Genomic DNA, 13,872 nt, shown 5'->3' with positions numbered 1-13,872 from the left:
TAGGCACCTTCCCTTCTGGCCACAGGGCCCCAGTTGTCTCGGGTCAAACTTAGTGACAGGCCTGTGGTCCCTGCTGAATGCCCTGCCTGTCTCCTTGGCAGAAAAAGCACTCCACGGCCCCTGCAACACAGGCTCTAAAACTCACCGGTTTAAGGTTACATTTTGACTTCTCCTTACATGGAGTACAACTGAAAGCACCACTTGTTTTGGCAAGAAAACTGGAAGAGATTCAGTGTAATACGGGTGAGCAGATCAGCTATTAGCGTCTCAGTAGGAGCTGTTCAGGGATACGCTTCATTCTCCTCATATGTAATATCCAAGATTGCTTCAACCTTGCCTGAAATTTCTCTCTCCTTCCCACTCCCACAGGAGTTACTTTATATTTTGATGAATGATTATTGAGTTCAGGAAACCAAAGTCAGTCAAACATACCACGGATGTGTTTTAAGCAAGCCTCCTTGAGCATTTCTCTGCAAACCATAATCCTTACTTACAAAGAAGCACCTCAAAAGACAAAAGGCCACCTCCAGACACATAAGGCTTTCATCACTCCCCTTCAGCCACAGGCTCCCTAGAAGCAAATATGATGGTTTGGGGATACTAATTACAACCACCTCTGGTAAGAGACAGAGTTGATGGACTAGGACTTGTCTCCTATTGACTCAGTAAACCCTTTAGAGTTCACAAGCTCTCATTTCAAGAAGCCAAGGCACAGAAAGTTAGTATGTTTATTCACAGCACCTTCTACCTTTTTCTTCATCACCTACCTGCCCTGAGTTGAACATAAAAGGGGCTTCCAATAGGAACAGACAACTTTATACCAAGATGAATCTGCAGTCTGGAGTATGGTTATCACCAGCATTTCCTCTCCAGCATACAAGGGACCTAGCAATACTTTGTAGTCAACAGATATTTTTCCTGTCTTGCCTCTCAGAGGGAAGCCCAATTAAGTGCTGAACCACAGCAATTCCTTTCATGAAGCATTTTAAACTCTACTCCTAGAAATTAGGATATAAGATGATGTACAGGCAGAATCTTTCTCCCTCACTTACTAAGTTTTTACTTCATGTGTTGTCAACCTTTTGAAACGTCTGTCCATAAAGTAATCAAGTTGCCTTTCTTAGCTACAAAATGCAGCAAATCATATCTATTTTAACTCCTCTATTAAACTTACAGATATATATATTCACACATATTTTTATATGTATATACACACAAACACAGAAACTTTGGTCCCCATTCAATTTCTGCATGTGTAATTACAGTTTGATGTTCAAAATAAGACAGGATGAAATCCCAGATCCATAGCATTCCTATAAACAAATCAATCCAGTGCAACACACAAAAGTCAGCGTGTTGCAGTGCAGATTAACCTAATCAGCCTGTTTGCCTCTACTTGATACCACTGTAGATATACTGAACATTTGCTTCTGTTCTGCTGCTGTTTGACATAAGAAAAGCTCCTTCATTCAAGTTCCTTCTTTAGCCAAAATTTAAGGATTACGTTTTAACAAACCCCCAGCAATTTAAATAAAACACAACACCCTTTGGCTGCCAATTGATGAAACAGGTCTCAGCTGCAGGGAATCAGCATTAACTCTCCTTGCAGAGCGCTGCTGATGGAGCCAAGTGCATTTGCAGCAGCTGCTGACTGCCTCACACCCACCACGCGACTGTCACGCAGGTCCAACAGTGAGGATTTTAACTAAGTGCTGTAAACAATTGTGGAGGAAACAGAATAAAATATTGGCAATTAAAATATATCCCACAAAACTAAGCTACAGCAATGTTTTCATGCTAGTGCCCTAGCTTGCTTTTAGTACTTGTTTGCCTAACAGTAACAAGCTCTTCCCATAGTAAAACAGCAGTTGGTAGGTAATGCATTTGAAACGTCTTTTCTACCTCATACTTTTCCGTATCAATGTAAGTTGGAGAGCATGAACAAAAACCATTTTTTGAAGTAAAGAAAGAAGAAAAAAGCTTTTTCATTTCACTGTCACCTTCCACACACAGCAGTGCCCCAGAGGAGGACATGGTGGTGACAGAGGAAGGTTCTGGAGTGTCCCTCGAGGTCTTACTGCCAGGGAGTCAAAGCCCTGCACAGATAACTCTTGCATGTAGGTAGTGGCATGCTCAAAACTTCACACACCTCCTCGTCAGGAATTACCAAATCCTGTCTACCTTTGGTTAGCTGTCCTAGGGACAGCTTCCAGGTTCTCTTTTTTAATTAAAGGCTGGCAGGTGCCACGAGCAGACACGCAGGCTTGCGGAACACCCACCCTTACAGTACCCACCGCCTGTCGCACACGCTCTCTTTCTGATACAGATGCAGCCGTGTGAAGCTGGATACCCGGCAGAGCGCGTACTCACCCCTCCTTCACCCCCAGGCCAGCAGCAGCCGGAGGCCCGGCCTGTCTTCAGCAAAATCCTGCAGCAGCACAGCTCCCGAGCGACCAGCACAGACCCCCGGGAAGGCGGGAAGCAGCCAGAAGCACGGACCCAATGCCGTTCGCAAGCTCTCTGGGAAGATCGAGTCAGAGCACGTGCACCGAATTGCCAATTCTCCGCTGCCGGGGCCCACCTGAGCCCCAGCTCCAGGCTCCCTGGGCCGCTCTCCCCACAGCTCGGCCGGGTGTGCCCGCCCTCCCCACGGCCTCGCCAGGCTGCTGGCCCACAGCTGTGGGGAGGCCCGTTCCAGCCCCCCCCAGCCGCTCACCAGCTGGGGTGGCTGCTCGCAGCCCCACTTGCAAATACGTGTCTGCGGCTGGAGGTACGGCTGTGCCGCCTGTGGCTGTACCCACACGGGCCTTCTGTACGTTCCAGGAAACCGCCCTGGAAGCGCGGCGTAACTGCTTCCCAAGGCCTCGCCTTCCCTGTCGGCTCTGCAGGTGCTGATGGAAAAAGAGGCCTAAAAAGCGAAGCCAATTTTACTGCTTCCTGCTGCGTGTGTTCTCCAACCAGTTAACGCTTGGCTGAACCTTGGCTTGGCTCTACCAGCCGCTGAAAAACCGCAGGACAGCAGCCTTCCCGGTTTGCAGCGCCGGCCTGGCAAGGGGGGGGAGTTTCTGGCACCTTCGGTGGCGAGCGGGTGGTCCGTTCAAACGCTGCGATGGCCCCCACTGCGGAGAACCGGGCCTCGCTGCCTGACATGTTTTTCTTCAAACCATTCGCATGGGTGAAAGAAGGACTATCAGCCCCATTTTTTCAGATGGGAAAATAAGTCGGGGCGGAGGGGGGGAATAAATATTATAATGTAAAGGCTGGAGAAAAATTCTGTGGTGTGCAATAGGCTAGACTGATTATCAAACTGCCCCTCTGGAGAATAAACTAATGTCATTTACAAAAACTATGTCTGGTGGACAACTAATTAAAAGTATTGCTCAAATGGCCATACAAGTCCAGGTCCAATTGTTCTTTCCTTACCTCAATCTACTGTTCTGAATTTCTCCCACGACAGCTGAAAAGACGTGACTTCTCATCTCCTGAATCAACATGTTTGGTCACGTAGGAATGGCAGTAAAAGGGGCTGAAAGCAGCATGCCTCTGGAATGAGCCGAGCCAAGTATCAGGATGTACAGAAGAAAACGTCACACAAGGTCAAGCAGGTACTTTTAAAAATCTTACCCTGGCACAAAGCCTGGGTCTCAATGATGTATCACAGCTGTTTCGCCATGTTCTCAATGGCATCAAAATGTCACAGGTAGGTTTTTGTCGTTGTTTGAGTTTTGTAGGGACAAATCAAGTGAAACTACTCTTTAGTAAGACAAACACCCTAAAACAAAGAAGACGTCAAATGACCGTGGGGTCACACTCTCAATAATGGTCTTTTGTGCCAGCGTGCCTGGGTCATTCTTGCTCAGGGTTTCGTGATAAGTGCACCAGGAACACTGTTTTGATTAAAACTGCCAATACCCAGACACTGGTGGTATCAAAACCAGCACACAGCCTAGCAGTGCTTTTGTATGAACCCCTTGCTGCACCTAAAAGTGTTTCTGTAGAAGGTCTCTTATTTCTGCTTATTTCAAAAACCATAATTTTTATTACTGCTTTAAGACTTCATATATGATTTTATAGGGCACTCTATAAGCTGGCCTATCATTCTAAAAACCAGCAATCCTTAACCCAGAGCTGTGGCCAGGAGCTTTACAAATGACTTTTAATTTCTTCATAAATTATCCTCTTCCAAGAGTAGGAAAACATAAGTAAATCGCTGAATCAACTTTGCTGATTTGCCACATTTTTCTGAAAAACAAACAAGAACATTTCTCTCACCTGGGGGCTGAAATTTCATCAGCCATGCTGATTACCCTTGTCCATGAGTTAGAAACCTGAACTTAGATTGGTAGGTTAAAAAGTACATCCACATTCATGCTCATATCCTTAAGAAATGTTTAGGTTACAGTATTCTCAGTCGATATTGTGTGGTTGTTTTTTTGGCTCATATAGGTAGGCAATTCAAATCAGCTCATAATTAATTTTAATAAACAAAACATATGAAGAGTAGACAGACAGTGTTTGCGTGCATGTAAGTTGGGTACATAGCTAAGCAGCTTGCCCCGCAGTCACATCATGGGTCAGTAGAACTACCAAGCACAGAGCTCACATTGTTCATATTCAAGTTTACACTGGACATTGCTCCCACAGATACTTCTAGAATTACTGGTTGTTTATTTTAATAAAATGAGTAAAATATTTCCTCCAAAAAAAATTATGTTTCACATTCTTAGCTCTAGTGCTTCATTTACCAGTGTCACACATTCATGGGTTACACAAACATAGATGGGGCCAAAAAAGCTTACTTCTCTTCGTATTGTCAAGACAGTTTGATTTGTTTCTTCTCCAAGGAACTTGGGAGTCTGTAAGAAGAAAAAGTGCTGGAAAATAAGAACAAAAAAAAAAAGCAAACAATAATGTTGGCCCTTCAGTCAGAGTTACTCCTTCTTGAGTTTGTATTGGATGAATGCTGCAATACAATTTTAATTGTCACGTTATTGCAGGATTTTATGATTTGGAGTAGGTGTAATATAGCCATCATGACTATTGTGTCCACTGAAAGAAAACACCACAGAACTACCCTCCAGAGTGTCCAGGAACATTCCAGAAACCCTATGGACCTTGCTGGATTCCACAGTACCTCCCTGTAGTTCTAGGTACTTCAGGTGGAAGGTGTTCAGACGGTGATGGCTCAGGATAAGTAGATCAGGTAAGATGATATGTTTGGTTTGGACATCTCTGGTAGCCACTTTTTTTTTTTTTTTTTCCCCCTGATTTAAAAAAACAAACAAACAAACAAACAAAAAAAAAACAACACAAAAACTTCAGGCTTTTACTACTATAATAATGGGGTTGCAGGCATGGATTTAGGTGTTGGTGTTTGTTTTTTTATTTAATTGGACACAAGAATTGTCACTTCTCTTTCTAGATCGTCAGCTACTCACGACTGTTGGACAGCTTCCTAATTCATTCCAGAAGTCAGTGTATTGTATTACTACATAAAAATGAGTAAATCACCTTAAGACTCTGCAAAAGGAAAAACAGCAATTTAAACAAAGTAGTATGAGAGTGTATCACTGTTAACTGTTTCCACAATGTGCCACTGGCCAATTGCTACAAAAAATATATAAGCTATTTTGTGGTTACCTGCTGTTGTAGGGGGACAATCCCAAAGGGATCAGGATGCAATGACAAAGCCCTTAGATTCACCACGAGAAATAAAAATTATCTCCATTATCCAGAAAGGCAGAACCAGTAATTTTAACTGTAATGAAGCACAAGATTCCCAGTATCACATCAAGGCCCCCTGAACACACCTTTTGCAAACACCGAAGAGACAAATTACCCTGGAATATTTACAGTGTACGTACTGGAGCAGAGACCAAACAAGAGATGCCACGGCGGGGGAGCAGAAGGAGGCGGTGGGCAACACAGCCAAGGCCCTGGGGGTTCAGGCAGCCTGCAGCCCCCTCCGCTCCACACAGCTGAAAGGCCCGCAGGGGTTAATGCAGTTAACTTCTAGCTCCTCCACTGAGACAAAACCACGGAAGTGAATGTCTGCCTGTGGATATTTTAAACAAAAAAGAAAACATATGGCCCTCTGGAACTATGCTTGCTGTTTCTCCAGCTGATACGACACAGAGAACAGATAGCCTAGACCTAGAACTAAATGCAAAAGCTTTATTCCAAGCAGCCATTAGAGAAGAATTTAGGGAACATGCTTCAATTTTAAAAGTTCTCAGATTAGCAAAGCAGAAACACAGAAGAGTGGAGAATACTCATGTATACTAACTAGTAAAAAATTTTAAAAGCACAAAATATCTTAGCTGTATGAAACAGCAGTTTCTTACTCATGTGAGGAATTTTTCTATGAAATATGAAAGACAATTTAGAATGAATAATTAAACCTCCAAGATGTTATTTTGTGATTCTACACATAGACTAGTAAGGAGCAAAAATTAAAACAGAAGAATGGGTTTAATTCAGAAGTCTGAAAAGAAAGATCACTAATTTAATTTATAAAATCAGAAATTTCATTTAAAAAAAATGCAATCACGTGGATTAAATAGGTAGGTGTGATAAATAAATGGTCAAGGGCAGCCATGATGCACATCTCTCAATTCAAGTGCTGAAACATGCTGGTAAACGTTTCCCTGTACAAATTTATTAGGTAGTCTGGGCCCAAAGGCAGAGCCAGGGTGTGCAGAGACAATCCCACTGGCTGCAGAAACCCAGCAGGAGCGCCCACAGCCCGTACGGGGCTGGAGCTGTGCCCGCCCCAGGGACAGCGAGGCCGGGAGGGATCTTAAGAAGTCATCTAGTCCAACCTCTGCCAGAGGATGAACTGCGCCTTAAAGGTTGCCAATGGTTAAAGTATACTTTGTTTAACTTTAAAACTCGTGTAAATGATTTTATAATGTTCTCAGGAAATGTATTGCAGGGCTTTGCAAAGTTACCGTCAGGATTATTTTCTCCTAAACCCTAATCTAAAGGTAGGCAATTACTTCTTGTCCTAGGAACAGGGGATTTGGAGAAAAAGGTTTTGGGATTTTTTCTTTTTTTTGTTTTTTTTTTTTTTTACTGTCTTCTCTGCAATAGCTTTTTACAAATGTGAATACTCCTTTAGTCCTTGCTCCTGCAGACTAAACAAACTAAATTCTTTCAATTTTTATACACAAAATAATGTTGTGTAGCACTCTCATCTTTCTTGTCTCTCTTCACTGGACTCTTTCCAATTAGCCCCCAACCTCCTTCAAGTGTGGTGCCTGAAACTAGATATATTATTCCAACTCAGACCTCATTAGACCTTATTAGGTGTAATTAAAGGTTACTTCATGTGAATTTAATAGGGAACGCTTATTTATTCAGTCTAGTATGAAATATGCTTTTTTACAAAAACATGACATTATTGACCCATGATTAGCTTGCCACTCACTGGACTCTGCACATCCTTCTCCACAGAATTACCACAACTAGCCAGGTCTCCTCCATTCTCTAGCTGTTGCTTATTTCAATTCAATACTTTCTATTTACCCTTAATGAAGCAAATCCTATTTATGTCACCTCATTTCAGCAATTAATTTAAATAACTTATTGTTCTAATGTATTCTTCTGATACACTTTCAGCCTTTATCAGCAATAATTGTGTGTAAATTAAATATCTATTGCATAATCCAATCTATTTTATGAAGTATCTTGATTAGCATAAATTTGATTGCAGTAAAGGCCTCCTTATTACACTCTCCTAGGCGACAGTGAATTGCTAACAGCCGCCCTAAGTACAAATCACTCATGCAGATCCATTTAAACTATGCTTCCTGCACTGGCTATGAAAATGTCAAGAGCAGTCTTTACCAAAAGCCCCTTACCAATATCAAGATGCGTCACCTTTGTAGCTCCTCTGTTCACAAGTCAATTACTCTGTCACAGAAGGAACTATTTGAGAGGATTTATCTCATATGGTATTTCTGTTTTTCTCTGAAATTTTGTATGAAAAAAAGAGAACTCTGGAATTGAAAAAAGAGATACAGGAACTATTTTCCATCAGAATGAACAATAAAAACAACTGAAATACATATTTCAATTTGTGAAGATCTTCAGGATAATGACAACCATGAAGATAACAGTAAGAACTCAGAACCAGTTCTGAACTTTCAGATTTTGTTCAGAGTTATCTCACAGTAATGCTTGCATGTCTGGAAACATATTTTTAAAGAAAATGTTGGAAAAAATGGACCGCCCTACTTAATGAAATCTCTGTACTGTATGAGGAGTTGCGGAGTCAGGATAAATTCAAATGTAACTACACATTTGTCTTCCAGTCTACTGCATCCTGCTGTTGGTAGTTTAAGCTCCCTCTCACTCTTGCTATGAGATGGCTCAGTCGTAAGAATACACACTCTTTTATATCTGCCCAATTTTTAGATCTTTGTTGCAGTGACTGTAGTTCCTACTTGCTAATTTCACTGTTCCCCATCTGTCCAAAATGAAACCCCCAATCACTAGTTCAATATATTGGTGCCACATGAGTCTTTGTCTTAGCTGGTCCATGTTATCTTACATGTCAAATAGGTCAAGGGAACGTGCAGTTGTCTTTACCCAATTTTATTTCCTTTAACAGAAATGCTTACTTCTTCCAGATGCACTCTCTGCATCTAGATTAAGATCCTGAATGAAAAGCCAATGAAAACTGGCCTTCATTCTTCTACAGACTTCGGTGAATTCTGGATCAGGCTGTTGGTAAACAAAATTCTTTCCCTACCTGTTAGATTTTATTGAAAACAGTGCTGTCCTACACACTCAGACAGAAGTAGTAGGTCTTTAATTAGTCTGTTTTTAGGTACAGGTTATGTTATATAGATGATATAAAAGTTTAGTGAGGGTCACATGCTAGACTAGGTTCTCTGAAGACACACAGATGCCACCATGCTAGGCAAAGGTGCAAAGAGAAAGAGCCAGGATTCGCAAACTGGATGGAGGTCCTGTAACAAATCCATTAAACATCACAGCTGCAATAGATTACTCTAAAACACTTAACTTCATTGGTCTGATTTTTAATATTGTACTTGATATTACAAATAAAATATAACTTTAATATTTAATTTATAAAGTTTTCACATTTCCATGTAAAAACCAACAGTAGGTTTAAAGTAAAAAGAGCTTTGTGGAAGCAAGAGCTTTTTCTTTAACTTCAACAAGATTTTAACTTTATAATAATAGAGAAATGTGTAAACATGAACATTCATGATTTTCTTCTGTACACATCTGTGTAAATTGGTTGATACAAATATAATTTACTATAGAAACATCTGTTTGTTTGGTTTTGCTACACACAGTTTTATGCTGGCATCACATACTAGTTGATTAGTCTTTCAAAGAGTGAGATTTGTGCATTTTGCATTCCAATCCCCAGTATGTCCATTGCCAGCAGCGGACTTCATGTTCAGAGAATCAGACTCACAGTGTCAGCAATCTAAAATTAAACCAGTACAAGATTATAAATAATCAAAAATGAACACATCATTTTCATATCAGAATCGCCAGACGCTTAAAGGGCATGATCCAAGCCAACCAAAATCAATGACAGTTTTCCCATTGACTTAGTTGGAATTCACCCGTGGTTTCCAGTCACTATAGATTCTCATTTTAGTTTTGTGATTTTATCACAGTATGAAGAGTTAAAAAGTGCGTAGTATCACAGCTTCAGTGTGAGAAGTAAAGCCTCTAAGTCTTTCTGGGCTTCTTTATCCTGAAAGAAACAGACAATCATGCATCAATTTAGATAGGATAAATCCCTTTAATTGCTTAATACGTGCCTATCCACATTTCTTTACTAACAACAGACATAACACAACTGCAACAGCCACAGAATGTAAAGACTGCATAGTAAGTTAATTTATCAGTGAATGCAAAAATAAAGTTTGAAGTGAAAACAAGAGCCAGATGGCAGCCCTCCCTTTACAGCTCTGTTAAAGCACTTAAAATGTTAGCCACAAATAGCCTTCTCAGCAGACCAGTAAGCCTTTCAGCTTAGGCCATAACTTTTATTGGTGTACTTTGCATACCTTGCCTTACACTTTACATGATCTTGCAGCCCAACTGTGTGCAGTTTTTCTGGAGATATTTCTGTGATGTTTGCTAATGATTTATTATGCAATTATCAAGAAAACATTGGGAAATGTAATTAATGACACAGGTTAGACTGTGATTTCAGTGCACACAGCCATACCTACCTGTAATAACCACCACGGACTGACTACACCCTCGGTACCTTCCACACTGGTGTTGCTGGGATCTGCCTACACTACTGGGCTCAGAGCAGAGTGGAGCCAGTGGGGGAGCAAGAGGCAAGTAATTCTGCTACACTCAGAGCCAACACTATATTATACCTCCTAGAACAGAAGGGAAAGGCTCCTTTTAGGCTGATGTATAAGCACACAGTTTGCACGGAGCTTTAAACCAAACCCAGCCCACAGACTCTTTCACAGGTAACCAGTGACATATGTTTTGGCTATTCCATGTATAATCTGTTCTGAAAGGGGTATGTGCATATGAACGTGCAATCACAGCACAAAACCTCCATTACTCCACTGGTTTTTGAAATGTCTCCCTTCCTTCCTGTCCTTCCTCTGAAATATCATTCACTTGCTTTACATGCCACTGCAAAACATCTAGCTTGCAAAATGCACCTTGGTTTAAAACCACATTTCTAAAAAGTCTGCACCTCATACCTGCAGGTTGGTAAGGATCCAAACACCCAGCACAATGCACCCACGTGTACTTAGCACTGCAAGTGAAAAGCACTTGCACATCACAAATTTTGTGCAAGTATTTTTAATGACAGAGACCAGTATTTCTTTCCCAGATAATGCCACAGGCAATTCTGAAAGAAAATAATGTAGACAGACAGTGAAGTAATCACTGAATTTCAGGATCACTTCATTATCCAATCAACCAAAGAGCTGGAACAAAATACAGGACGTTTTAAAATACATTTTACGGGTGAAGAAATTCCTGCTTCTCTTTATTTTGGTTAGTTGTCTATAATGTCGTGGAGGAATAGAGAAGAATATTGAGATGATAGAAACCATATGCCAGACATGTCAAACTACATTATATTATTGGTCTGGATTAAGGCATTAATACATTAGCTGGACACTTCTCTTGGAGTCGCTGCCTTGCTCCCATTGGCAAGAATAGGCTAAACTATCTGCCTAATCATTTATCAGAGGCCTTAAAAGGCACAAGCTGCAAAGCCAGTAAGCTCTTGCCAAAATACTCTAACAGAAGGAAATGTCACAGTGAATTCAGCATCCCTTAAACTCCACATTACTACAGGCTGCCTGGAGCACCAGCCCATGGCTTTCCGTAAAAATTGGAAAACTCAAAATTTGTATCAATATATTGATTAATTCAGGGGAAATACACTCTTTTCTGTACTGACTTTGGTCAACTGGTGAAAATGATTGTAAACCCCATTAAACAAACAAACAAAAAAAGTCAGATATTGTGCCATGCTATTAAGAAAACGGAAAAGGTTTCATTGCATCTGGTCCTACCATTTTCAAACTTTTCTAAGATGAAAATGATAAAGATGCACGCTTTCTCACATCTGAATGGTGTTCAGCATCTCATGGATTGATAGAATTATTTACCCACTTTGCAGGATACATCATTTAAAAAATATATCTCCAAGCAACTTTGTATAATTGTCTCTCTCCTTAGAAGCAAAGGATTATATTGGGCAATGAGCTTTAATGAGTTGCAAAGGTCCCAAAAATTTTGGGCAAGCTTCCCTGAATCTTTCTCTGGGCTTAGGAAAAAGAATTAAACAAACCCATGATTGTTCTAAGAACCAGCTGGAGAAGAAACTGTAAACGTGCAAAGCGTCCTACCTCTGCGTTGCCAGTTCTAAACAAGACTACATCAGTAAAAGCAGAAATTATTATTGTTGCAAACTACTTAATAGGCTGTGTTAATTGAGCCAGTGGCTTCCAGTCTGTAACAACTCAGATGGCAAAAGCCCTGAAAAAAATCAGTAATGGCATTAAAAACAAAGCTGAGAATGGTCAGTGGAGGGAACTATTATGTCACCTTTGGATAGAGTCCTTCCAGACAAAGAGGTGTGTCATGCTAAAAGGAGAGAGAAACCTCAACTCTGTTCGATGTACCATTCTCCAGTTTTAAGGATGAAAACTTCATTAATGATCAAGGCTTGACTGTTAATGGGAAGACAAAGCGATAAATCCTGTATTTGGCCAACTCTTCCTCATTGATTTCTGGGTCTGTAGTTTGTTAAAAATGAACAATAAGGTCGGCTTTTTTGTTTTGTTTTGTTTTTAAGACGGACAGGCTTTGATCTCCCTTTAGGATGCAGGAGGGAGAAGAAGAGGTGCAAGTCGTTGGAGGATTGCAGTATATTTGTGTCAGTACCATTTGTTCACCCCAAGGCTTAGTTCAGTGCTGACTGAATACAAAGCCATTTTCAACCTTGACTTTCTACTGTCAAGGCTTACATTTATTAAACACTTCTCATATCGTTTTCAGAGTTGAATATGAGTTCAAAGTGTTCTGCAAACTGCTACACAAAAGGTATTCAAATTACAGGGTCAGTGACCGCATTTTCCGTTCTCCTAGTTAGTTGCTTTCCTTTTATGTTTCATCATCCATAGGGGATATGGACAGGAAAAAAAGACCTGGGAGGCCAGGGACTGAATAAGGGAAGAGAGGGAGTTGAAAACAAGAGCAAGACGGAAGAGAGAACTGGTGGGAAAAAGGGAATGTTGGCTTAACTGGAGGTAGTCTACATTCTGACAGTTAATTTCTCCTGAAAAATTTTACTGATAAACATATATACACACAGACATAAACATATAAATGTGCATGTAAAAATTAAGTGTCAATTAAAGCAGAGACAGAAAGATAATGATTTTACCTTCCTTCTCTGCTAATTATTTCCATATGCACTAAACACACTCAACCCAGGCACTGCACATGTGTGCACTTGTTGACAAAGTCCCAACTGTCAACAGAGAATGATACACCCCCATGAGCACAACCAAAACGGTTACACCAGCCAACTATAACATAATTGTTTGCAACCAGTGCCAAATCCCAAGCTGACATGCATCCTGTGGAGTTTCATTGAAGTCAGCGGGGATGCATGGTATATTAAATGAGCTGGGCTGCAAGGGTGGTCCAAAGCTGTACTCTGATACGCAGTTACAGCAATGAGGTGCTGAGAGCTGCTCCTGCTCGTGGGTACAGCTGTGTCATTCCTTTGCAGCTCCAGGAAAAATCCTGGACTGTGACAGAAGAGACTCCTGAACACGCACAAGGACTGTTAATTAGAGAGTAGCAGTTCTTGTGGACAATATAAATCATAAAAAGTTACACGCTATCCCTTCTCACTCTCATGACAGACTCTCAAGGATGGTGTGACTGTAATAGGCATTAATTTGCATACAATTGCATAATACTGGTTTTCCCCTTAGATATTTCAATAAACCAATGTAATCATCCACTTGCAATCTTCTATATGACTGATGTATGTCACAAGTTACGGCATTTTATGTTCTTTCATATTTTTAGTATCTTCCTCTGGGGATGAAACACAACTTCTCAAGGCTTTTGGGATCAAGGCAAAAATATCTTGAAAATACATAACTGACAATAATTCCACATTTTCTGATTATACTTCACGTAGAGGGAAAAACACCCCTTCACATGCAGAAGACTGTGAAGAAACAGTTCAGCTAGTTTGAGGACTGCTGTTGAAAAATTACAAAATGGCAGAATTCAATTTAGAATAATTAAAAGTCATGTCAAATTGTTATCTGCAAGTTGTTTTCTAACTTAAAAGACTAAGTTTCATCTTTT

General features: G+C 40.7%; 1 protein-coding gene across 1 annotated transcript in view; it reads right to left on the bottom strand.

Moving 5' to 3' along the window:
* Positions 1 to 9,008: 9,008 nt before the first annotated feature.
* The window catches only part of RMDN2 (regulator of microtubule dynamics 2), a 47,087-nt gene continuing 42,223 nt past the window's right edge, over positions 9,009 to 13,872 (bottom strand). The window contains exon 11 of the mRNA XM_033011091.2: positions 9,009 to 9,742. Within this exon, the coding sequence (XP_032866982.1) occupies positions 9,689 to 9,742 (54 nt within the window). The 3' untranslated portion in view covers positions 9,009 to 9,688. The remainder of the gene's footprint in view (positions 9,743 to 13,872) is intronic.

The sequence above is a fragment of the Tyto alba genome, unplaced genomic scaffold, assembly GCF_018691265.1.
Source record: "Tyto alba isolate M040663 unplaced genomic scaffold, T.alba_DEE_v4.0 Super-Scaffold_16, whole genome shotgun sequence".
In the NCBI taxonomy this organism is placed as follows: Eukaryota; Metazoa; Chordata; class Aves; order Strigiformes; family Tytonidae; genus Tyto; species Tyto alba.
This window is presented reverse-complemented; position numbering and strand designations above follow the sequence as displayed.